Here is a 23,453-nt window from a genome sequence, read left to right as displayed (position 1 = left end):
CCGTCCGCGGTTTTGAGTCTCTTCCCGATGGGTTTGGGGTTTTTTCCGTGCGAGTATTTAATCTCCAGACGTGGGACTGTCCCCAGGCACCGCCTCGGTGTGCGGTGTGTCCCGGAATGCTATCTGTGTTTCGCTGGTGTGTGTCTGTTTGTGCGGTGTGTCCCCGAATGCTGTCTGTGTGTGTGGTGTGTCCCTGGTGTATGTCTGTGTGCGGTGTGTGTCTGTGTGTGCAGTGTGTCCCGGAATGCTGTCTGTGTGTCCCTGGAGTGTGTCTGTAAGTGTGTGCGGCGTGTGTTGTGTGTGCGGTGTGTCCCGGAATGCTGTCTGTGTGTCCTGGTGTGTGTCTGTAATTGTGTGCAGTGGGTCTGCAGGGTCTCACCGGAACGGTGCCAGGTGAGACCGCATCTCCTCCGGCAGCCGCTGGCAGAGACATCAGTTCACTCAGAAGTTTCCAGCTGCAGGTGGACTTCAGAATTGAGCTTAAAAATCCTTAAGCAAGAGAAGTAAACGGAAGTCTCACCCTGATGAAAACTAAATAAAAAATAATATTTAAAATCAGTGCTAGGTTCCAGTCTCTGTATTCTCTTTTTTTTCTCTGTAGAAACCTGGGAATTTCCATCATTCTAGTGAGGATGGACATCAAATGTCCATTTTCTGTCATCAAAATATACACCTTTGTGTTCCTTATTAATGCACTTTCTGATCCTAATTTTCATCTTCCCTTCTTCTGATCTTGCTCTTTTCTGGCCCAGTTATGTCCATTTATCATACAGTTCACTTGTTTGCCAGAAGGGTTGTACCAGGCCAGGCTGAGGTATGTGACTGCAGATGAGATAGAATGCAAAGGCAGTCATTCTGCTGGGTGCCCCACTGGTGCATGGGGAGAAGGCACCTCGGTGTGATCAGTGTTCTTTGGAACACTGTCATATCCCCTGCACTGGCCTCAGGGGATGGTCCTGCATTCATATTTGTTTTCCTGCTGTTACTAGCTCTGTTGATACAGTGATTCCTTGTGAAGATAAGCCATAGAAAAATAAATCCTTTACTTAATTAACAAGTGAGTGCTTATTTGAAAACAAACTTAGGCAAGCCCTGAAGAGCTATACTGGAAATTAAAGAGATGTGAGAGAAGGAGAAATAAATGAGGTAAGAAAAGGATTTCTGTAGGATTTAGATGTTGGGCTCTTTTGTAGAACTTAAGGGAGGAGTTCTCTAAGTAAATCTGGGTTTAAGTTCAGCACTAACCTGAGAGTTGTCTTTGTTCTTCAAGCAGGACTACCATAGATGTGTTTTAGTTGCAAAACAAGGTTGTGAGATCTAGTCTTGTGTAGAATGTGCAGGTGGGGTGAAAGCTATTAAAATTTATCAGAAAATGTTGGAAAGATCTTCCATTTCAAGTATGACATTATTGCATAGATCTGTGCCTTATACCTAGCTATAGTGGCAGAGGTAATGTAAGGAAAGATCTCTTTTTCAGTAGTGATTGGTCATCTAAGGTCTTACCCCACCCTCCTAATGTCCGAGGTGTGGTGCACCTGCTGGGTGCTGGGTATGTGTAAGTATGAATCTTTGGATTCATAGAATACAAAGCTATTTTATAAATTAACTTTAAAAAAATAACATTTTCTTTCTGTACTTGACTTCTGAATAAGCATTCAATCTATAGACGAGCACAGCTGAATGGTGTGAGGAAAAGTGGCAGTTATCTAAGATACTGTCTGAGGCTGTGGGAACGCTCAGGGAGCAGTTCCCTCTGGCATTCCCAGTTTTTCCTTGGATACTGGTGTGTGTTGAACAGACCTAGTGTACTTCAGACTGTCATTGCTTCTCCCTCTCAGCGGTGCATTACTTGTGAGCAGCTCTAGTTCAGGGGGCTGTTCTGAAATGGCATCACCTGGGCTTTAGTGTGGTTCAGATGCTTTAGGGTTCTTGTAAACACCCTGTGCACTACAGTTCAGTCCTGTGGCATGTGAAAGCCCAGCCTGAAGATTATCCAGGGTTTAATTCATTAATTGGAAAAAGCTGCAGCTAACTAGAACCCTTTGGACAACATGTATTTTCAACATTTAATATAGAATACAACATTAGCATGTTTAAATTTTTTAATACTAGTACAAAGTAGTTTAATTCTGAGGCTTTACTGAATAATCAGGACATATTAATAAGGACAATATAAGGAGTTTCCTCTTACTTGGCCAAACTCCTTCCATGGATGAATTTAAGAAAAAAGCATATGAATGGTAAAAATTACACTGGATAAGGAGCAGAACATTTTTTGAGTTCCTAGGACCCTAACCTCACTTTTAACCTCCTGACAGCTCTGTGTCTCTGACATGATCTAGTAATATTCTTTTATGTAACTTGAGCAATAAAATAGTTGCGTTCTGCCCACAAAGCAAACAAAGTTTTATGATGTTATTGATCATTTACAGTGTTGCTTTCTGGATCTGTGCTGTTCAAAATACACATTTTGAACTACTGCTAAATAATTTGAAATTTCTGATTTTGTAGCCCGACTGGATCCCACGTGGAATGGTGTAAACAGCTGATAGCTGCAACCATTTCGAGTCAGATTTCAGGGTCTGTCCCATCAGAGGGTGTGTCCAGAGACTACAGGGTAAGTGACTTGAAGAATGCATTGATATGTTTTAAGATACAAGAGTGGAAGATGGGGAAGGTCCTTGCTATCTTGATTAGTCAGTGGTAAGTACTTGAGTGATCACTTGAGTGATCTGAGTGTTTCAGAACTAGAAACATCTCATTATCCATAGGAGTCTCGAATTTGCTTCCTGTTTTCCTCTATATTTAGAATAGTGCCATTGAAATCTAGAGAATAAAATTAACACAGAAGTGAAAGGAAATTTTAGAAGTCAATGTTTTGAATAAAACATCAAAAGTGTCTTTTCTTTTAATTACTATATAAAATAATTAGTTAAGTAGATCATAGTTATAGGTTGAAACGGTTTCTGGTGTGTGTTATTCAGAGTGCAGAATTGAGCTCCTCAGATTCCACAAAAAATAAATTAATGTCTTTGTTAGATGTGTAGGGAACATAATTGAGTATCATTTTTGATGGGGTTTCTCCAGAGACACAGAATTTGACATCAAACAAACAAGTCACCTTTTTCATTCCCTCCCAGCAGCATTTTTGTCACAAAGGTAGTGACTGCACAGTATGGTTTCTCTGAGTTCCACTGTGCTTTTGTGCCCCTGTTCTTTCACCCTCACTGGCTGTTCCCTTCATGCAGCCACTCAGCTCAGCTGTTAGGAATGGAGCATGGGCAGTTTTTCTCCTCTCACAACGTGACAAAAGTTGCCCATGTTTCAATTCCCTTTAAGAAGCCCAACTTGCTGCTGTTTAGATCTCTTTTTCTTCCTTGATTTGTAACAGTTTTATTGTTCATATAGAATGGCCACTGCAAAGTTTTTACGTCTTTCTCTTGTTTTGTTTTAACTAGATTTTAATTCACATATGCTCTGTGATTACAAAGTATGTTGTCTGGAAACATCACATTTTAGATTGAGTGACAGCAGGTCAGATTCAGCCTGAGTCTGAGATGAGTCCATGAAATGTTTTTGACTGTAGTGTATTTAAAAGTTCAGCCTCAACAGAGTTTCACAGAGTTGGCACAGTCAGCAGTTTGTAAAGAGTAGCTCTCCTATACTTATACTACAGCAGCTGAATTGCAAATGCTTGCTCCAGGTGAAGGCCATCATTTTTGGTAAAACACTGTGGGAAACCTTGCATTGCATCTGTTGATGTTGTATTTGCCAAGGATTTCATTTTAGTAAAATCCATGTGTGTAAGCCTGGTGTTCAGTTTATCTCAGAGTAGAGTGCCTTCCTCTGGAATGAAGAGCACTGTTTAATTTTGAATAACTTCCATCTCTACACCAAACTCATCTCAGATATTATTTAACAGGAATAAATCTTTTAAGGCCTAATTAAAATTCTACTTCTTTCTGTCTCTCTGAGAAATGAAAGAAAAGGATTTAAGCCTGATGGTTTAAATGAAGAATTTTCGTGGATAAATTGTATTCGGCATCATTGCATTGCTGTGATTTGAAATCCCATATTTGTATATAACATGATGGAATTTTTATAGTTGCTTACTCAGTACTACTAACAGGTTGTGTTTGTTCATTATTACTGTGGAATCCACACATGAAAAGCTCAGTTTTCCTTTGAGACATCTTTCTCTTTTGATGCACTTTCCTGCGTCTTCATTACCTTTGGTTGCCTCGAATTGCTGCATTTAGAGACTATCTTACAAGTCAGAGCCTTCAGATCAGGTCAGATGTGTGTTTGCTTCTGGAACTGGTCAGGCAGTTCTGTTAGTTTGTGCTGGATTTACCAGGAACTCATTGCTTTATTCTTTCTTATTTATTGTTTAAATTAATATGCTTGCAAAACCAGGTAAATATAATGATTCCTGACTCTAACAGTGTAACTCACATTACTCCTATGTGACTTGGCTTACCAGGGAGGAGGGAAGCAAGGGGGCAGCTAATGGAATGGTCAGAACTGGAGAGCACTGGGGGAGCTCTTGCTTGCTAAACCCTACAGCAGCAGTGATCTCAGGCTGAGTTGAGCTCTGCTCTGTGTGTCTTCTCTGACACATGCTCTGCCTGCAGAGTGTTCTTGAATGAGGGGCTCATATAAATGAAAATGGCTCAGATTGTAGCTGCTGGCTACAAACACCTTCAGAAGTTGAGAAGAGTTGTCTTTTTCTGAGAGGTCCAGTGCCTCTCCTTCATGGTTGTTAGTGCAGGCTTATTGTCTTCCACCTAGAAGGATTACCAGGCTCTTTCTTCTCTTTTAACAATAGCACAGTGTAGCAGGATAAAAGCCTGATTAGGAATGAATGTTTCCAAAGAGCTTGGAATTTGTTACATCACTAAAATCAAGTGGCTGAGATTTTTTTTTTTAGAGCAAAAAAATTCTGCAAATGAGAGTTACTAGTTCTGCATAGTTTTGTTTTGTTCTTTCAAAATCCAGCTATAATTAAAATGTTTGGGAGTAGAGTTCTTTTGAAAATCTGGTGAAATAAGATATAGTATCTTTAACAAATCAATCCCATGTGTTTCATTGGATAATATTTTATATTTTAACTAACAGGTGTACAGGAGGCCAGTTATACGGGTAAGATTACCTTTGGCTAGCAGTGAACAGCCTCCTACCTGTGTGTCTCTTGTGCTGTGTGAGATCTTGGTGTGTCAAGCGTTCTTTACCTCATTAATGGGTTTTATGAAGCAGTCAGGCCATTTTGCTATGCAGTGCAACAGCTTCTTGCCACAAAAATGCTTTATATACATTACAATGTCTTCGTGAGCAATGAAAGTCAGTATGTAAGAGAGCAATATTTTAAAATTATGTTATGAATGTGCAATACTAACTTCAGTTTTATTACATTAATTTTGACAAAATGGATGCTTGCAATTCAGGTTTACGTGCTTCCGACTGCAGAGTACTGTGTTAGCAGCTCTAACATGTCTGTGCTAAAGAATACCAGTGGTAAAAGCATTTTGTCTGTGTCTGTCCTATTTAAGTAAGTTCCAAATTCATGCTTGCCTTTGTACTTGTTTTAAATTAGTTGTTACCAGGCTGTAATAGGATTGAAAGTTAGGTTTGAAGTTAGGCACTAGTGCAATGACCTACATCTTTTTAATGATAATTTTGAGACCAGGGCTTGCCCATTGTCCATTGAAGATTAAAAAGGGCATGCCTTGTTTTCTTGCCCCTCTCTCTTAGTAACATTTATGGAGTGAGAAATGATCTGGATAGTGTTCTGACATTGTTCGTGAAATGTGTCCAACACTTTTATTCAAACAAAGACCTCTTGTTCAGTCTGAAACCAAGAGATGAAGTCTGAATGGTTTCTTTTTCTCATCTGTTGTTTACCTATTTAAAAATGATGTGTTTAGTCCAATCATACAAATCCACAATTTGATATTTTTTTTTCTTTTGAATAGACAGCACTTCAAATAATTGGTCTGAGTTGAGTAACAAAAAGTGGTTTTGTTCAGTTGTTCCCAGTTCTGTGTAAAGGCTTTGATATTTGAATGGTCTGCTCTGCTTCTTTGTCTTTCATATATTTAAATTTTTTGGTGTATTTGCTCATTGTCCTGCTGGTTTTCTTCCAGAGATCACAGTGTCTACTTTTCTTTGATTTCAGAAACAACATAATTATGATCTGAAATTTAAGTAATTTCTGTATGACAGAATTCTACCCATACCTAAATGTTAGTAACATAATAACTTTATAACTGGAAAAGGTTTCTTAATTACATACAACTTTTTAAACTTATGTAGAGTTCAAATTATCTTTTGTCCTTTTAGAGGACTTCTTTAGAAGTCCTTTTTCTAAGCTTGTTCTTGAGGGTTTCTTGTGGAAATACTGTAAAAGGAAAAATTGACTTCTAACAAACTCTTGTAAATTTAGACTGAGGCTGATTTTACAGTCTGACCAAGTGAGTTCTTTGCATTTGAACTGGGAGTAATTGACTGTCATGAGCACAACTTCTCTCCAGTTGTTAAAGGAAGAAGACGGAAGAACATTTTTGGCTGAACATGTTAAAATAATTCCTCCAGCTGACCCAATGACATTTGTGCTTCTCTCCAGTGTGCAAAAGGACCTTATGTTTATTAAGGAAATTGAACTAATGTTCAGGATTTGTTGCCAATGATGCAAAAATAAATTACCATGAAAATGTGAATTGTTTGCATATTTTGCTATGAGTAGTAATTTTAGATTCTGTAAAGTTACTGGCCAAGTTTCAAACAACAACACAGAAGTTGCTAGAAAGACATGTAAAACTATAAGATTGAGAGTTCAATTACAGCATGTTTTACACAGCAAAGCTTTTTTTAAATGTCTAGGTACTTCTATTTGATGTCAATCTATTTTTTTCTGTGAAAGATTGCATGAGTTTTCCCATAATGCTGCCATTGCAAGTTGTACTCAATTTCTTCTATTGATAAGCATGTGGCATACTGAAATTAATTTTCTTCATTGTAATGTCATTTGTCTTAAAAAGACAGTACGTACTTTTATGTTCTTATCTACCAGCACTGACTCTTTTGTGAAAAAGGGACTAAATTTTTCATTTTGTGTTGTGCCAAGTAACATTCAAAGGATGGTGTTAATAGCTTGGATTCCCTTCTGTGGAAAGTAGTGTGTGCCAGGAGTGAAAGATTTTGGAAAGCTGAACTGGAGTTAAAGTATATGCTGTCTTTTTAAGGAAATTTTAAAAAGGGAAACAAAAAAAAAGATAAGATTCTGTCCTTTCACCTGTTGTCTGCAATTTTTTTGCTGTTACTTCTCTCTTGCCCTACTGCTGCCTCATGCAAAGCAGGAGATTCAGGATGGACACAATGGCTATCATTCTGAAGCAGAACCTGATCAGGTGGCAAGTTTTACTCATCTTTCATTCATTAACTATGTAGCAAGGTACTATAAAGTAGTACTCATACAGTGCATACAAATCTTACTTTTCTTACTTAAGAGAAGCCCTAGAAAGCATTTAGTTGTAACTGGTTATGTGCCAGACAGAGTTTTCTTGTAAGGTCATGTAGTCTAAAATGTAATACTGAACATAAGCCCAGCTTACAGAGCACATCTGCCCTCAGTCTGTAAGCACTGGCTATTTCTCTGCATGTTATTTTTTGTGATTGAGTGCTGTATGTAAAATTCCAAAATTTTCCAAGGAAAACTGAAGCCAGAGATCAGCTGAAATATTTTTAGAAATGATTTATTAGGGAGAGCTTGGGATAGTCTGTGTGGAAGCAGAGAGATCCTGCCAATTACTTCTGTGTGGGTCAGAGCTGCAATACAAGGGGAGGATTAGTTGTTTGTTGTAACAAGTTACCCCATTGTATTTATTCAGGATGTAAAAAATGGAGACCCTAATTTCTCATCATTTTGACCTGAGGCAGATCACTTTATTACATGGTCCTTAACAGTCCCACAAACTGTTTTATGCTTTATTACAATCTTTAGTACATTGTAAATCTTAGCTGCCAACAAAGGACCCTAAGAATCCATCATGTATCATTCAGCAATGAAGCCATTTACCTCAATGAAAACTTATTAAACTAACTTTTATTTTAAAATTGCTAATTGTCCTTCTATATTTTGTTATTACTTCATTCTTAATCTGACCATCTGGATCCAAAATTCCTATAGAGAACCTGTTCCATAACCTGTGGCACTCTTAGTAAGGCATTGATTGAAATAGAGCATTGTGGGGTGCTTCTTGCTATCAAAAGCACAAAGTTAAAATGTTAACTAAATAAAGTTTCTGCCATATAATTCTCTCAGATGAAAATACTCAAATATTAAATAAGCAGTGTTAGCATTTAAAAACAAACAAAAGAGCTTTAAAATGTTCTCAAATAGATAAAATACCCCAAATAATACCTGCATTCAGCAAAACACTAACAAATTATTAATTAATAATTTGGGCTGATCTTATTGTTCATATTTTTGTATGCTATATATAGCTAGCATGTGAAACTAATTGTTGCATGAATGCTTTGTTACTAATGTGTAACTAACATGTATGTCTGTGTTAAATTTATAATGCTTGGTTTTGTGTTTGGTTGTTTTTTTGTTTTTTTTCTTCTACTGTGGTACTGTTTAGTACAGTTGTGTGATTTTTAAAAAGACACACTTCTTGTGTTCCAGTAATCTGGTAGTAAAAGCACTTTGCATCAAAATATATCGATGTGGTACAGATGGAGAGTGAGATTTACTCATGATTTTGGATTTTTGCCAGGCACTGCGGGATGGAAACAAACTGGCACAGATGGAAGAGGCTCCACTTTTTCCTGGAGAATCAATCAAAGTTATTGGTAAGTGTACCACTGAGTGCTGCACTGAATACTGTTAAATTGCTGGTTTATTTAAAAACAGAATATGACTTCCTTTTGACTTTTCTTATTTCATTTAATGCCACTTAAAATTAGATGTGGATTTCTTTTCTTTGTCTTGTAAATCCAAGTGTAGGAAGGAGAAATCAGATCCAGAGGATGACTTGCTCCATATAGATAATATTTCTTTTCCTAAGGATTTTTTGTTCCATAGAGATGTATGTATTGTATTTCTGCTTGGGGGTGCTAAGGATATATCGTAGATTCAAAATTCTGTTCTTCAAAAAAGATGAAGTTATGGTGAACTTAGTTTCCAGTACTTAGTGGGATTTATTTCACTCTGGCATGTGACAGCAAGCTCTGTGCTAGCAGTGCAGTACTTGGATAGGAGAGAATACCAGCGAAAAAAAGTGAAAGCAAAGCTATGGGCATAGAACTGAATTACTTGGAGATTGGGTGCCTGTGGATCAGTAACTGCCACTTTGGATGCTCTGTATTTGAGGTGAGTGGCTGCTCTGCACCTGGGGTACCTGCAAATGCTGGGGACCTGCCTTCCCTTGCTGCAGCCCTGCCCCAAGTGCTCAGGAGCAGCAGGGGAGTAATTTGATTCCTTTCATTGTTGAGATAAAGACAACTCTGCAAGAATAGACTTTCCTAAAGAGATCAGGCATCAAAATCTTATGGAGCTGCCAAAATCTTGTGAGTTTCAAGTGAAAATAGATTGTTATGCAACAAATGTCTGTAATAGTAAAACAAAGCTTTAATTGATCTGTTTTCCAGCTAAGGACGTTATGTACATCTGTCCATTTATGGGAGCAGTCAGTGGCACTCTCACAGTGACGGACTTCAGAATGTTCATCAAAAGTGTTGAGAGGGTAAGACTTCACTATCTATCTGCCTGATGTTTCAGGTAGGAATGTTGCTGAAGTAGATTTCAGAAAGTGACAAATTCCACGAAGTGTGATGTTTCACAGCAGTTTACTAAACTGGAATTACTGTTGGCTCTTATGAAACACACATGAATAATAGTAATTTGTATTTCTTGTAATGTAATAAAATTATTTCTTTTATATACAAATTTCAGGATCCACCTTTTGTTGTTGATGTTCCCCTTGGAGTTATAAGTAGGGTTGAAAAAATTGGAGTACAGAGCCATGGAGACAATTCATGTGGTATAGAAATAGTTTGCAAGGTAAGGCATGGTAGAGATTTATTAATAGTAAATTATTTTCATTTCATTTTTCTGTAAGAACAATCTGCCAGCCTGCGTGCTGTTTTTCTGTCTGATCAGTTCCCTGTATTTGAATCGTGCTTCATTTATTTCAATTCCTTTATGATACTTGCAGTCTTAAACACTTCTGCCTTTTGTCTGAAGAGTGAATTCAAAGGAAAAGTGGCAATTTTTATATCAAGCATCTCTACTGACAGTCCTAGTTATCTCATGAATGCTTACACAACTCTGTTCTGTTGGGGGTTAGATGATGTCAGTGACTTAGTGTTCCATATATGTCTTCATTCAATCAAATGTCTTATAACTGCTTTTTCTTTTTATTTAAATTTATCATAGAGTAAAACTGTAACTTATTTTTGACAGGATATGAGAAATTTGCGGCTGGCCTATAAACAAGAAGAGCAGAACAGACTGGAGATCTTTGAAAACCTTGTAACGCGTGCGTTTCCTGTTTCTAATGGGCTGGTAAGTCTTGAGATGGAGAGAGGCTGTCACTGGCTCTCCTCTTTTGGGAAAGTGTAGGGGAGGAAATACAAGGGCTGTATAACAAACTTTGAAGTGTTGATTCATAAAATCTGTTGCAGAGCAGGCAGGCCACTCTGACCGTGTGTGCTTTTTGCATTAATTCATCAAACACAGCTGTGTCTGCTATTGGTGAAGTTCATTTATGCATAACCCTTGAGATCTAGGTTTGCCTAATGTTGCTGATTAAAAATATGTATGTGTTGACTCTTTATTTTCTGCAGTAGATAACTAAATCTAGAAGTTCTATCTAATACAACAAATAAGTTCAACTAGTCTGTTATTAGTTAGCTGCAGAATCCTATTTCATTTGCTTGTGTGGGTAAGGAACTGGTTGGGAGGTAGGAAACCAGTTTTCTAATCTTGGCATTGCCATTGATGTGTTGTGTGATCAGAGGCAAGTAACTTAAATTTTCTGTTTCCTATGTTTTTTTTTTAAGTTTTTTGAACTTTAAACTCATACTCATGCTTAGTGGAACTCATACTTAATGGAAAAAAAACAGAGCTTTTTTCCAGCTCAGTGTTTTCCAGTCTTGACTGAAGGTGTTATGTCTGCTTTAGATTAGAAATACTGGAGTGTTGACTGTTCTGGAGTTATTGTGCTTACAACCTGTCAGGCAGTAATTTATAATTTTGTTCTGTTGTTTTTAGCCTCTTTTTGCATTCAGCTATAAAGAAAAGTTTGCTGTTAATGGCTGGAAGGTGTATGATCCAATGGCAGAATATAAGAGGCAGGTGAGTTATAGAATAATTGATGTATTTTTTTTCTCCATCTCCCCCAGAGCCTTTTAAACAAAGAAAAAATGTTACAGAAAATGCATCATTTTCAGTCTATGTAGCTCTTGCTACATAGACTGACTGTCTGCATCTCATGTTTAGATAATAAAATGCAAGTGGCCTGAGTTTGTGTGTTGAGCACCTGCTAAAGTTGGTGGAGATACAGGTGCTGAGTACTTGAGTGAGTTGGTCTGACTTAACATGGTTCTGAAATCCACATTTTTCAAGTGCTGTTTCTACAAAACACGGGTGTTACAAAAAATTGAATTTGAATAAACATCACTAAACAGAGAAGTAACTGGAGTTTGTAATTTTAAATCTGCATTTTCCATATGGTTATTTTCCTTATCAGTTTAGTAGGAAAGACTTCCATTGGTTTATGATTCAGCATGAAGACCTAAGTTTATAGCTTATTAAAAAAAAAAAGTGGGCACACCTTTTTTTAAAAAGCATGCAGCACATAAAATTTTTCATTGCCCCAAACTGAGATATGTAAAGGTCTAACATGCAAGATTGTTTTGTTTCCATACAGGGCTTGCCCAATGAGAGTTGGAAAATATCCAAAATTAACAGCACCTATGAGCTCTGTGATACATACCCTGCTGTTCTTGTTGTGCCAACCAGTGTAAAGGATGATGATCTCTCGAAAGTGGCAGCATTTAGAGCAAAAGGGAGAGTTCCTGTAAGTGAAATTTGTACAAGACAATGGAAGTGTTTTAGAAAGTTGTAGCTTTTAAAAAATATTTATTGTTCTTTGAGGCTTTGTTTTTTAAACAGCAGTGGGATGGCTTCCTTCCTGAGTTGGGGTGGGGGGAAAAGAAAGAAGAATTAGACTCAATGGGTTTAGAACTGAGGGGAGCAACTCAAGTGTGAGTTTAATTGCACAATTACTGTGCTATGTAGTGAGTTTTTGGTTTGGATTAGCACTTCGTGGTCACAGTGGTATCTCATGCTCTGACATGTATTAGCTTGTGTTTTTATTTGGAGTAGAGTGTGTCATAGCCATAGGGCTTTGCTTCAGAATAGACAAGGTAGCATTAGAACCACTTTAAATATATTAGATTGTGTTGGTTTTCATGCTTAGCAAGGTAGTATATAGGTCCATACTCTCCCACATGGAAGCAGTTTTTATTCCTTCATTACCCTTTTTTTTTCCCCATTAGAATAATACAGGCTTAGTTGCTGTTAGAAATAAAAGCTAAGATGTTTAGAATCACTCTGGATTTCAGGCTCAGATTTGGGATGAGCAGTCAGTGCTATTGTGCTGTCAATATGTTTTTGCATCAGCCTATCCTTAAACTTGCATTTGTTGATTTGCCAGGAAATTATGCCAGATAGGCAATGTGGTTGTCTGGTTGTTCTCTGGCCTGCTGCTTTTATGGTAGTATAGTAAATTAAATACTTTTCTCTTGTTCCAGGTGTTATCCTGGATCCATCCTGAGAGTCAGGCAACGATAACACGATGCAGCCAGCCATCAGTTGGCCCAAATGATAAACGTTGCAAGGAAGATGAAAAATATTTGCAGACAATTATGGATGCCAATGCTCAGTCACATAAACTTATCATCTTTGATGCCAGGCAGAATAGTGTTGCAGATACAAACAAGGTAGGTTTGTATCATAACTGGCATTAGTTCATCAGCCTTATCACAAGGCTGAACTTGAGCCAGATATCAGAATGTGGAGAATCTGATGTTGAAAAGAGATAAGAAAGGATGCCTAAAGAGGGCAGGGGAAGGAAGGTAAGTTGTTTGTACCAGTTTAGAAAGGCTGGCAGGAATCAAAGGCAGGATGAAGATATTGTTACTGTCATATTTTCTGAAAAATCCCTTTGCCAGGATTTCTTCTTCTAGGAAGCTGAGAAGCTCCAGAGAAAATTGAAAACAATAATTATCTGATTGCTTCTCCTGTATTTTGCTGCTTTGGAATGTGGCTGGAGATTGTTTTATCCAACAGGTGGTTGGTTGATTGGTTTCATGTGGATTGTTTTGGCTTCATGGTCAATCACTGTCCAGCTGTGTTGGGACTCTGGAAGGAGTCAGTTTTCATTATCATTCTTTTGTAACCTTCTGTCTGTATCCTTTCCCTAGTCTTTAGTATAGTTTTAGTATAGTATTCTTTAATATAAGTACATAAAATAATAAATTAGCCTTCTAAGAACATGGAGTCAGATTTTCAATTCCTCCTTTGTCCTGGGGACCCAGAAAATACCACAAATGGTGACCTCAGACGTTGGCTGTAGCCTGAGCTGAAGAACAGACCCACAGATATAGCTGAGAAATTATGCAGTAAAGCTCACAGAAGACCAAAGCTTTCATTAATAAAGCAGTGAAGGTATATGGAGGTATTATCAAATGTAGCCTGTCACAATTAGATCTTCTTTCACCTGAAAAAACCTTCACTTTTTTTTAGAAAAAACAGAAGCTAAAAGTATGTTTTTATCAGCACTAAAATAATCCCTTCTCTCAGAAAATTCTGAAACTTGAATAAAATAACTCTCTCCACCTTATACTGAAGTCTTACACATGTCCTTCTCATTGTCTGTTTTTACCTTTTGAATGACAGGCTAAAGGTGGAGGATATGAAAGTGAAAGTGCCTACCCAAATGCAGAGCTGGTCTTTCTGGAGATTCACAATATCCATGTCATGAGAGAGTCCCTGAGGAAACTGAAAGAAATTGTTTATCCTACTATTGATGAGACTCGGTGGCTGTCAAACGTGGACTCCACACACTGGCTGGAATATATAAGGGTAAAATGCTTTTGGTGTGAAAAGTCAGTTACTTTTTTAAACCATGTTTTTAATTTGCAGTTCTGAAAATATTGGTAAAATAATGCTGAAATGCAAGAATGTTGCTTTAATCAGAATAATCTTGTGAAAAAGTGTAATTTTTAAATAATCACTTAGAACACAGCATTTTAAACATTCCATAATAACCTAGTATTTCTAGTTTTGTGTACTGGGAGATAGTGAGTTAATTCCCAAAAATACAGTATCATATTTATTGCTGTGTTTTATTTTCTTGAGAAGGAATGTTTGTGGGCAGTCCAGGATTATCCCTCTTGTTTGGAAGAATGCACTGGGAACTTCAGAGTGTATTTGAGCCACTGCCAAAAGAACTTGACTGTGAATTCCACAGTCTTTCTCATCCTTCCCTCTTTCAGTGCAATGTTTCAGTTCTTGTGATGGGCACCTACATTTTCATGAGCTGTTTGTAACCAGTGATCTATCAGGTTATCATCTGCCCTATTATTTAACATCATATTAAAATAAATCACTGCCACACTCAGTTTTACAGTCAGTTTCACTAACCTTTGAAATTATTGTAGAGCAGATTATTTCATTACCACATTCAATCCCCTGTTTATGAACAGTATGGATGGAGTGTAATTTGTTTTATTAGCAGCTGGCTCAAATGTCACTCATGCAAAACATGTTTGGGATCATTCATTAGTTTGACTCTGTTAAGCAGTCTCTGACAACTGCAGCAGAGCCAGTAGAGGGAGCAAACACGAAATTAAGAGCCAAATTTAATTATATTTTGGGAACAGTTTAATTTTTTTGTTCACTTGAATTTGAACTATTTGAAACAGCATTGTGAATCTAATTCTAACAGCATTGGGTATCTGGAACACTTTTCTTATCAGCCTGGCCTTTTACAATTGTCTGTTTTGTGTTTGTGGTCACATTTCGTTGCTGCTGACTCTGGTGGGGTTCTTGGATCAGACAGTGTCTGGAGTGAACTTTGATAACCCTGTCAGACAGGTGACAGTAGCATAGCAATTGGAAATGTAATTTAAATTATTTTGAAGAATTGATGCATGTGTGACATTCTTCATGGATCTGTCCCTTACATGCTACTTCACTTTAATGGTCCTGACAGCAGAAACTGCAGGCTGATTCCTTGAAGGCTGCCATTATTGTGTTAACAGTGTTGATAGTGTCTCTCTGAGATTTCTTCCAAGTGTTCTTTGCCTTTTGATTTAGCTTGCTATAGCACTAACACTCCACAGCTTTACTCTAAACACATCTGCTGTTTTCTGGGCTCAAACCAGTGTGGCTGTGTACCAGTTGAATGCAATGCATTACTGGAAACTCACAAACTCACCTTCCAACCCTGGCACCCACAGTGCTCCAGAGGTGGTCTAGGAGTGAAGGCACCAGTAACTCTGTGTGTGCAGACAGGAATAACAACATGAGTAGAGGCACTCGGTGCTTATTGCATACCTGGAGTATTTTCTGTCTGAGGGTAGAACTTGTGCTATTAATTATTTTTCAATTCTCATTTTGTAAACCAGTCCAAAGCCAGTTATTTGTTAGGAGCCCTAACTGAAATACTGTGATGGTTACCAAGTTTTGAAAAATCTGTAAAGAATAATAAATTTGTAGAGGAAGCTGTTTTCTAAAGGCTGCTGTCCGAAGTGGAATAAAGTGCTTCACATACTCCACGGATATCTGCTGAATTAATAGTAAATGTGGTTTCTGTCTCCCATTCCCTGCTCATTTCCTGTACCTGTTCTGTTGTTTATTTCCAGCTGGTTTCCTTCAGAGGCATCTGTGTTCTCTTTAAAGCAAGCTATTGCGTACCTGTATGTTAAATAGATTTGTTTTCTGCTTTTATTGAAGACCAAACTGTGTTAATATTAATGCAACAGAGCTTTCTAACTGAAATAATTGGCAGTTAACTAGTTCATACTACAAACTCTGTTCTCTGATAGACACTTAGGTGTTGTTTCTTGATATTTCCCTTCTGGCATCCTTCAGTTCTACCATAATACCAAATCCAGACTGTTGATGGTCAGCTCAGAAGCTGAATATCATGTATACTTCATGCAGCAGCAAATCAGAACTGGCTCCCAGCCAGGGGTTTCTGGGTTTGTTTGTGTTGTGTTTTGATACAGACTAGCTGGATGCTTTGTCCTTGTCTCTAAACACAGTAGTTTCAGTTGAACTTGAAAATGGAGCAAGAAAGAGTGACTGATTAATGTGAAATGAACTTTTGAAAACCTTGAAATTTCAGCCTTTGGAATAGATTACAATATTTGGTGTCTTTTTATCATAATACAGAATATCAATTAATTTAGAGAAGGGATTCCCAGGTTAATTTGTTGTGTGCTCCTAGTAATGGAGAGCTGGTAAGATCTCTGTCTGAACAAGAGAGTTCAGTCTTTGTACCTCTAGAGACATGCACACCACTGTTTGGAAATCTCTAATTTAAAGCATTGTCATCAGGATGATTATGTAATTAATCTGAAATTTTAAAACATAATGACTTAAAGAGTATAAAATCTTAATATTTTCTTTTTTTAGTAAAGTTTTGGTAGTATTTAATACACTTGTTTCTTCATTTTGTTTAGATGCTTCTTGCTGGAGCAGTAAGAATTGCAGATAAAATTGAATCTGGTAAAACCTCTGTAGTGGTGCACTGCAGTGATGGCTGGGACCGAACTGCACAGCTCACTGCTCTGGCCATGCTCATGCTGGACAGCTACTACAGAACCATCAAGGGCTTTGAAGTGCTTGTAGAGAAAGAATGGATAAGTTTTGGACATCGATTTGCAATGGTAAGCTTGAAAATGTAGTGTGCAGTTTGTCACCTTCAGGACCTTTACTTTGAATAGCAGTTTTTCACTGCTGCATTTTAGTTATTGTCTCTGGTGTCTTTTTAATGGTCTGAGTGTGTCAGACTGTGACCCATTCATTTTTAACCAGAAACCTCTATGTGACGTTTAATATAAAGTAAATAAAAATGAAGTGGATTGAGTGCAATGGTGAGAAAAAGTCATGTGGCTTTTTTATGAGAATGAGTGATTATAACTTATGTTATGGAGAACCAAGGAAAACAATTAAGGTTTCTAAAGTGTAAAATGGCTGGAGTTATTACTCTGATTTAAGGTTGAAGTGTTTATTTAACACATGGGTTAGTGGGGAATTAGAATAAATTGTTATGACATTCTGTGGGCTCTGACTCTTAGGATTATTTAGTAGAAATGGCATGTAATTATGAGAGGTGGATATAGAATAACCATTTTTTCAGTTCAGTCTTAATAAATTCCTACCAGTTTCACCCACTGGTAGAAGTCAGTGGCTGTGCAGTAGAAGATGGAGAAGCAACAGGTAGAGCTTTCCAGCTCTGCTCAATGCTGAAGGCATGTCCCTAATTTAATATTGGGAGGCATTTTTAGTAGTTGAAAAATGCAGGTTAATGTTATGGAAGACCTGCTTGTCTTGTTCACTCCTGGAGCATATTTAAGAGTTCCTGAGCTTTGCAGAGTTGGGATGGTACTGCAGGCACAGCAGGCTGAAATCAGTGTGCTCTGACTTGCAGCGAGTGGGACATGGAGATGATGATCACGCGGATGCTGACAGGTCTCCCATCTTCCTGCAGTTCATTGACTGTGTTTGGCAAATGACAAGGCAGGTAAGATGCTGAAGAGTCTGTTTCTATGAGGTATCAGTCTTTATCTTTGAAACATAATTTGTGTAGGAGAGCACATTCCTTTACAGAGTAGTAGCATGTTTAGCTGATGTTTGCTCTGTGGCTGCACTATGTACACAGAGGGAAATTTCTGTTGAAAGTGAGGTACAGGGAACTAGAGGAGAGATTTTGTCTTGAAGCCAAAGTACCAGCAATTTTTTTTCTATTTAAAACAGGCTTACAAAGGGTTTGGTGCTTATATAAATAAGAGTTGTTGATGAAATACATTATTTATGTTGCATGTTCACTAATGGAGTAAATGTTCATATGGATTTAGATTGTCCTTAAGAAACAGCAAAAATCTGGGCTGATTGTGACCTGAGGGTAGTAGAGAGTTCTTTTATATAAGTCTCAAATGTGAACATTTTCATCCTTATGTATACAGGACAGCATTTTTACCACACAAGCCTATTCTTTTATAAGTTTTCTTACTTCCATCACTGCTCTTACTTCTAGATCAGGGGAGATCTCTGAAATTAGTGATTCTTAAGATACCAAAATATTCAGGTTCTTATTTTTGTTCTGAAATGTTAAGTTATTGAATGGATTTAGTCTTAGTCTTTAGCATTTTCCTTATGAGCAAAAACCTAAGCTCTTTTTGTGGTTTTATATTGCCATTCTTTAGGGGGGTTATTGAAATAGGTTGCCCACATGAAGGCTTTATTTCCAAGTGATTTAGAAGTTCTTGGCGCTTGACTCCTTTGGTTTTTACCTTCCCCTCTATCTTTTATTTTTTCTTCTTTCCGTTTTTTTACATCCTTGAAACCTAACAAGGATCTGTGCTTTTATGGTAAAAGCTGTTATACTGAAGTCTCTGTAGTATGTGATTTGTTTTGAAGGGAGGAGGGTAACAGCCTGATTCCATTTGGTCCTAGCACTCCCAGATCTCTTACCTTTGTCTTCTTGTTCTGAGCATGGTTCTTAAAACTTACATCATAATTTCCAAAACTTGTATTCAAAACAGTCATCTTTGGTGCTTTATGAAAATTCCCTGCTGTTACATTGGGCCCTTGTCCAGGGGGTCTTGTAGACTTTCTGTGTATCTATATTTCAGCATTAATGTGCTGTTTAGTATGGCTGGAGAAAATAAATGAAAAATTCTGTCCCTCTTTCAGAGGAAAGCTAACAACAATAGCAAAGAGGAGCAGTTCTAAACACCTGGTAGGAACAAAAGTCCTCTGGGGAGATCCTTAATTGAGAGCAGCCTCTTCTGTTTTTGTGATCTCCCTTGCTGCCTCCTGTTTCTCTCTATAAACAGTTTAGTTGCCTCTAGTTTAAAAAAGAGAAAGGAATGAGGGCAGAGGGGGACTCTATGAAACATTTTGCCAATACCACATCTGTTAAAAACCTGGATCCAGAAATTGTTCTGAAACTCATGAACAGCAGTGACATTGAAAAATCGTTAATGTTGCACAGGAAAAAAATAGAAAAAGTTATTCTTGAACAGTTCTTGCCCACTTATTTTAATTTTTCAGTTGACTTGAACACTTAGAGAATAGATGTGAAGACTGTGATTACCTTGACACAGACCTTTGAAAAACAGGATTCTATTTTATCACTGTGTAGATCATTTGCTCATAAAACAGTGATAGTTTTGTGGTTTAGAATTCATGGTAAACATAGGTGAAATGTTCCAAAGCTTATGTAAGTGTTAATGACTGGAGGGTGTAAGGGCTCTGGTTTGGGCATGGCCTAAAACCAAGCAAATAGGCTCTTCTGGGGACTAAGTGTTACATTCTTAAAACAGTCACCTTAACTGAGAGAATCTCTAACTTCCCACTAAGGTACAAATTTCCAGATAGCTTCAGGCAATGAAATTTAGGCCTTGATTGCCTTATATTTTCCCTTGGGTTTATGGTCTTCATGACACTAATAAAATAACAGAGAACTTGAGAGAAGTACATTGACATCAGATTTTAATAAAAACCCTCATGGTGAAGTGATTTCCCTCCTCTGTTGGTAAATGCTGGTGATACTGAGTAGCAGATGTCAAACTGGAAAGGCCACATGTGAGCTGATGAAATACTGATGCCTGGTTAAAAATGAAACAGAACTGTAAAATTTGCATGTAGCCCTGCAGTTTAGCTTCCTACCTTTCATGCACAGAACCCTCACAGGAGGAAGGTCTGCAGAAAGTCAGCAGAAAGTTTCATCCTGTTTGTTACTGGGTGTCAGCTGTTGCTGTAGTGCATTTTTCACTGGATTCAGCAGTGCACTGTTCCCTTGCCTAGTGTTCAGTTAACCATTATTGTCCATTGCACAGTTGTTCTGCCAAGTGTTTCAATGTTATGTAGTACAGAGCAAGTTCAGTGATTAAAAAGCAAGTGTATTTTGCATGTCTCTGAATCAAATGCCACTTCTCACCATCAGACTTAAACAAGATAATTTCTTTTTTTAAATGCCACTTTACAAGAACCCCGAACAACTCCCGCAGCAACAAGTGGGAGATTTTAATGACCTGTGTGTTTTCTCATAATTAGTGGATTTGAGAAGAAGTAAATTTCCATTTGGGGAATTTTTCCACCTGAATCTTCAAGCAGACACTAATAGGCTTGGAACTACAGAGAAAGGCATTTTTAGGTCAGTGATTTTTCAGCAGCAGTAATAGAAGCTCTACAGTCTTGATACATCAGCTCCAACAGTACACTCTTGTATCCAAAGACTGGGTTTCAATAAAGTGCTATCACTTATTAATAAACTAGTTGGAGAGCAACCACTGATGTATGGAATTTTGAATATGCTTCACTGGATTGGAATAGTGGCCATGTCGGCCTCCTTCTGATTAGTATGGACCTGTCACAACACAGAACCCTGATGTGACAGGACTCATTAAATGCTTTCAGTTAAAGAGAGTCCCTCTAGGGACTCTTTGTCTTCAAAGTTTTTTCCAAATATCATTTTGATGCTTTGCAAATTATTTTTGCTCTCTGTGTCTGATTGCTGCTTTGAGTTGGACACAGCAGCCTGAGATCTGAGTCCCAGTGAATTTTCTCCTGACTTGGTTCAGCACACCTGCTTGTCAAGTTCTGTTCATACTTCCTTAAAGTAATAGCTGTGTTTTTAACATCATTGTTTTGTAATTAAGTTTTGGCATGATTTCCTAGAGAGAAGGAAGTTCAAAAGTAGTTAACTTATGAACATGACTGAAAAAGAGATTTTGATAATCTTAGTTTCCTCAATGCCTTATGAAAACAAATGGTGAGGAGGTTGAAAACAACCCATGATTTGCAAGCAAAGCCCCAGTGTGAGCACACTGTGCTGGTGAACAGAGCACAATCTGTAGCAGAGTCATAGAAGAAAAGGCTCCCATTCATTTTCTGTGTCTTGGATAATGTCCCTACTCAAAATTTTCAGTCGAGAGATGGTATGTATTAGCTAGAGAAGTCTTGGAAAGAGAATGCTTTTACAATATTTGTCTGAGATCAATCTTGTTTTTTATGAAACACTGTTTAAAACTTAGCTCTTTCTGAGTTTAATACAAGCACACCCATTGTGTGTTATTCAGCTCTTTACTTTCAACATGAATAAACATTTGCCCTTCATAAATCACAGGTGACACTGAAGAGGAATTTCTGGATTAGCTAGTTCACCCACAGTCCCAATTGCTGTTATTCCTCCTAACTATAGGAGTCATCTTCATTTTAAGTAGCTCTTGAGGCACTTGCCAAGGTATTCAGTGTTCTTCAGTGGCACAAAACAGAAACCAGTCCTCTTAAGAAGGACTGTGCGTTCTGCACATCTGAAATAATGACTTAAGATCTCTCCATATAGCAGGAAATTGTGCCTTTTGAATCTAAAACTTTGTCTTTTAGACTTCAGTGAAGATGTACTCTTTTAGAGGGAATGCACAGAGTTTATTTCATTTGTCCTGGACATTATTCTGTTTTTACATGCTCTTTATTGTTAATGAGAGAAATGCTACTTCTTAAGTTTTCCTTAAGTCTTCTCAATTTGTTATTCTTCTAAATGTCTATCATTCCATGTCTGTATTTGCTACCTTTGTCATACTGGACACAAAGTTATTTTGGCACATCAAGCAGTTACCAGAGGTAGTCTTACCATAAAATCTGATTGGAGAAGGACTTTTTCCATCCAAATGGGCAGCAGCCCGTGCATTTTGCAGTAATTTCTTCCTTTATGAATTTTAGAGCTCTACAGATTAGGAGAAACATTTTCAGATTTCTGACTGTTTGTCTTAGAATATATCAGATAACCTGTGCTTGTGAATAAAATACCTAATGGTGCTCAGGGGAATAAGAGTTATTTCGTTTCAGATGTACAGAATTTACTTTCCCATACAGAAGAAGAGGGATTAAAGGCTTATTGTATATAATTGATGGTAAACTCAGGGTGAAATGGAGAAAAGTAACTTACTTGAGTAGAAAGTGAAATAAAAGTTTTAATTAAATGTTAAGCACAATGTATGTGTAGTAGTCTTTATTATTCAATTCATTGCATGTTGAAATAGGAAATAAAACTCTTAAATGCCATTATCTTTTTCTTTTTTTTTCCCCCAGAATGTTTTCTTGTTCTGTAATAAGAGATATAAAGCATATGTTTAAGAGGGCTTGGGGTAGAACAGAACACTGTTAGAGCTTCTTAAAATGGATTGCTTTATATCACCAGTTTCACATCAGCTAATGTTTGTATTCTGGTATACTTGGATAATGAATGTAAAGTATAGCTCTGAGAAGTATTTGTAGAGAAGTACGTAGGTGAAATGAATTATTGAAGTGGGAGTTACTGAAATTGCTGAGTTTTCCTGCAAATAATCCCTAAATAGGACAAAAATCTTACCTGGATTATTTGGTTACTTCTTATGTCTGATCTTCTTCCTTTCTACACTGCTTGAAATAACACTTAAAGTAATTTACACCTTTTTTTTTTTAATATCAGTTTCCTGCAGCCTTTGAATTCAATGAGTTATTTTTGATCACCATTCTGGATCACCTTTATAGTTGTCTCTTCGGGACTTTCTTATGCAACTGTGAAAAAGAGAGATTAAAAGAGGTAATAATTAGTATAATGCACATTCTTGTTTTTCTTATTTTTATATTAAAAAGCATAGAAAAGGATGTAAGATTGTCTGACCTGTGTTTTTAAATACATTTGTCATATAGTCTTAAAAAACAATGCAGACATTAAATTTCATAGTATGAGAAATATATACTTAATGCCCTGCTATTAAATGAGGTGGCACTTAGGTTTCTTTAGTTATCATCTGTCTGTGGGGTTGAGGGTTTTAGTAAGTCCTCTTGCCGTTATTTTTAGCCAAAATACAAAATTTAAAATAATATTAATTATCAAATTATGTTAGCATTTCTTTCAGTATTTCTGAAGGAACTCCTATGGATGATGTGGCAGGTTACTATAGGATGGAACTTGTGGTCGAGGACTACAGAAATTAAAATCATCTAAATGAATGAAGTTAGGATTCAATGAAATATTATGTGTTAGTGAAGAAAAAATAGAAGTTCATTGCTATTCTAAATGCACTTTTGTTTACTTGTGGCTTTGTTGTTTTTACTGTCTCATTTTTTTGAACAAGTTACAACTCCTTGTTGTATTTAGTTC

At 37.2% G+C, this 23,453-nt stretch overlaps 1 protein-coding gene across 4 annotated transcripts in view; it reads left to right on the top strand.

Annotated features, from left to right (window-relative positions):
- The first annotated feature begins 2,515 nt into the window (after nt 1-2,515).
- Nucleotides 2,516-23,453, top strand: part of MTMR1 (myotubularin related protein 1) — a 35,736-nt gene continuing 14,798 nt past the window's right edge. Inside the window, exons 1-14 of one of the 4 annotated variants that reach the window (XM_014306570.2) lie at nt 2,545-2,617; nt 5,119-5,142; nt 7,356-7,406; nt 8,778-8,853; nt 9,652-9,746; nt 9,956-10,063; nt 10,466-10,567; nt 11,276-11,359; nt 11,934-12,083; nt 12,820-13,008; nt 13,967-14,152; nt 16,759-16,965; nt 17,730-17,822; nt 22,776-22,889. In XM_014306570.2, coding sequence (XP_014162045.1) covers nt 8,808-8,853; nt 9,652-9,746; nt 9,956-10,063; nt 10,466-10,567; nt 11,276-11,359; nt 11,934-12,083; nt 12,820-13,008; nt 13,967-14,152; nt 16,759-16,965; nt 17,730-17,822; nt 22,776-22,889 — 1,374 coding nt within the window. In that variant the 5' untranslated portion in view covers nt 2,545-2,617; nt 5,119-5,142; nt 7,356-7,406; nt 8,778-8,807. Of the gene's footprint in view, nt 2,618-5,118; nt 5,143-7,355; nt 7,407-8,777; nt 8,854-9,651; nt 9,747-9,955; nt 10,064-10,465; nt 10,568-11,275; nt 11,360-11,933; nt 12,084-12,819; nt 13,009-13,966; nt 14,153-16,758; nt 16,966-17,729; nt 17,823-22,775; nt 22,890-23,453 lie in introns of all 4 variants that reach the window. The other 3 variants (XM_005419844.3, XM_014306571.2, XM_005419845.3) reach the window with 3 other exon arrangements.

This window comes from Geospiza fortis, unplaced genomic scaffold (assembly GCF_000277835.1).
Source record: "Geospiza fortis unplaced genomic scaffold, GeoFor_1.0 scaffold157, whole genome shotgun sequence".
Classification (NCBI taxonomy): domain Eukaryota; kingdom Metazoa; phylum Chordata; class Aves; order Passeriformes; family Thraupidae; genus Geospiza; species Geospiza fortis.
This window is presented reverse-complemented; position numbering and strand designations above follow the sequence as displayed.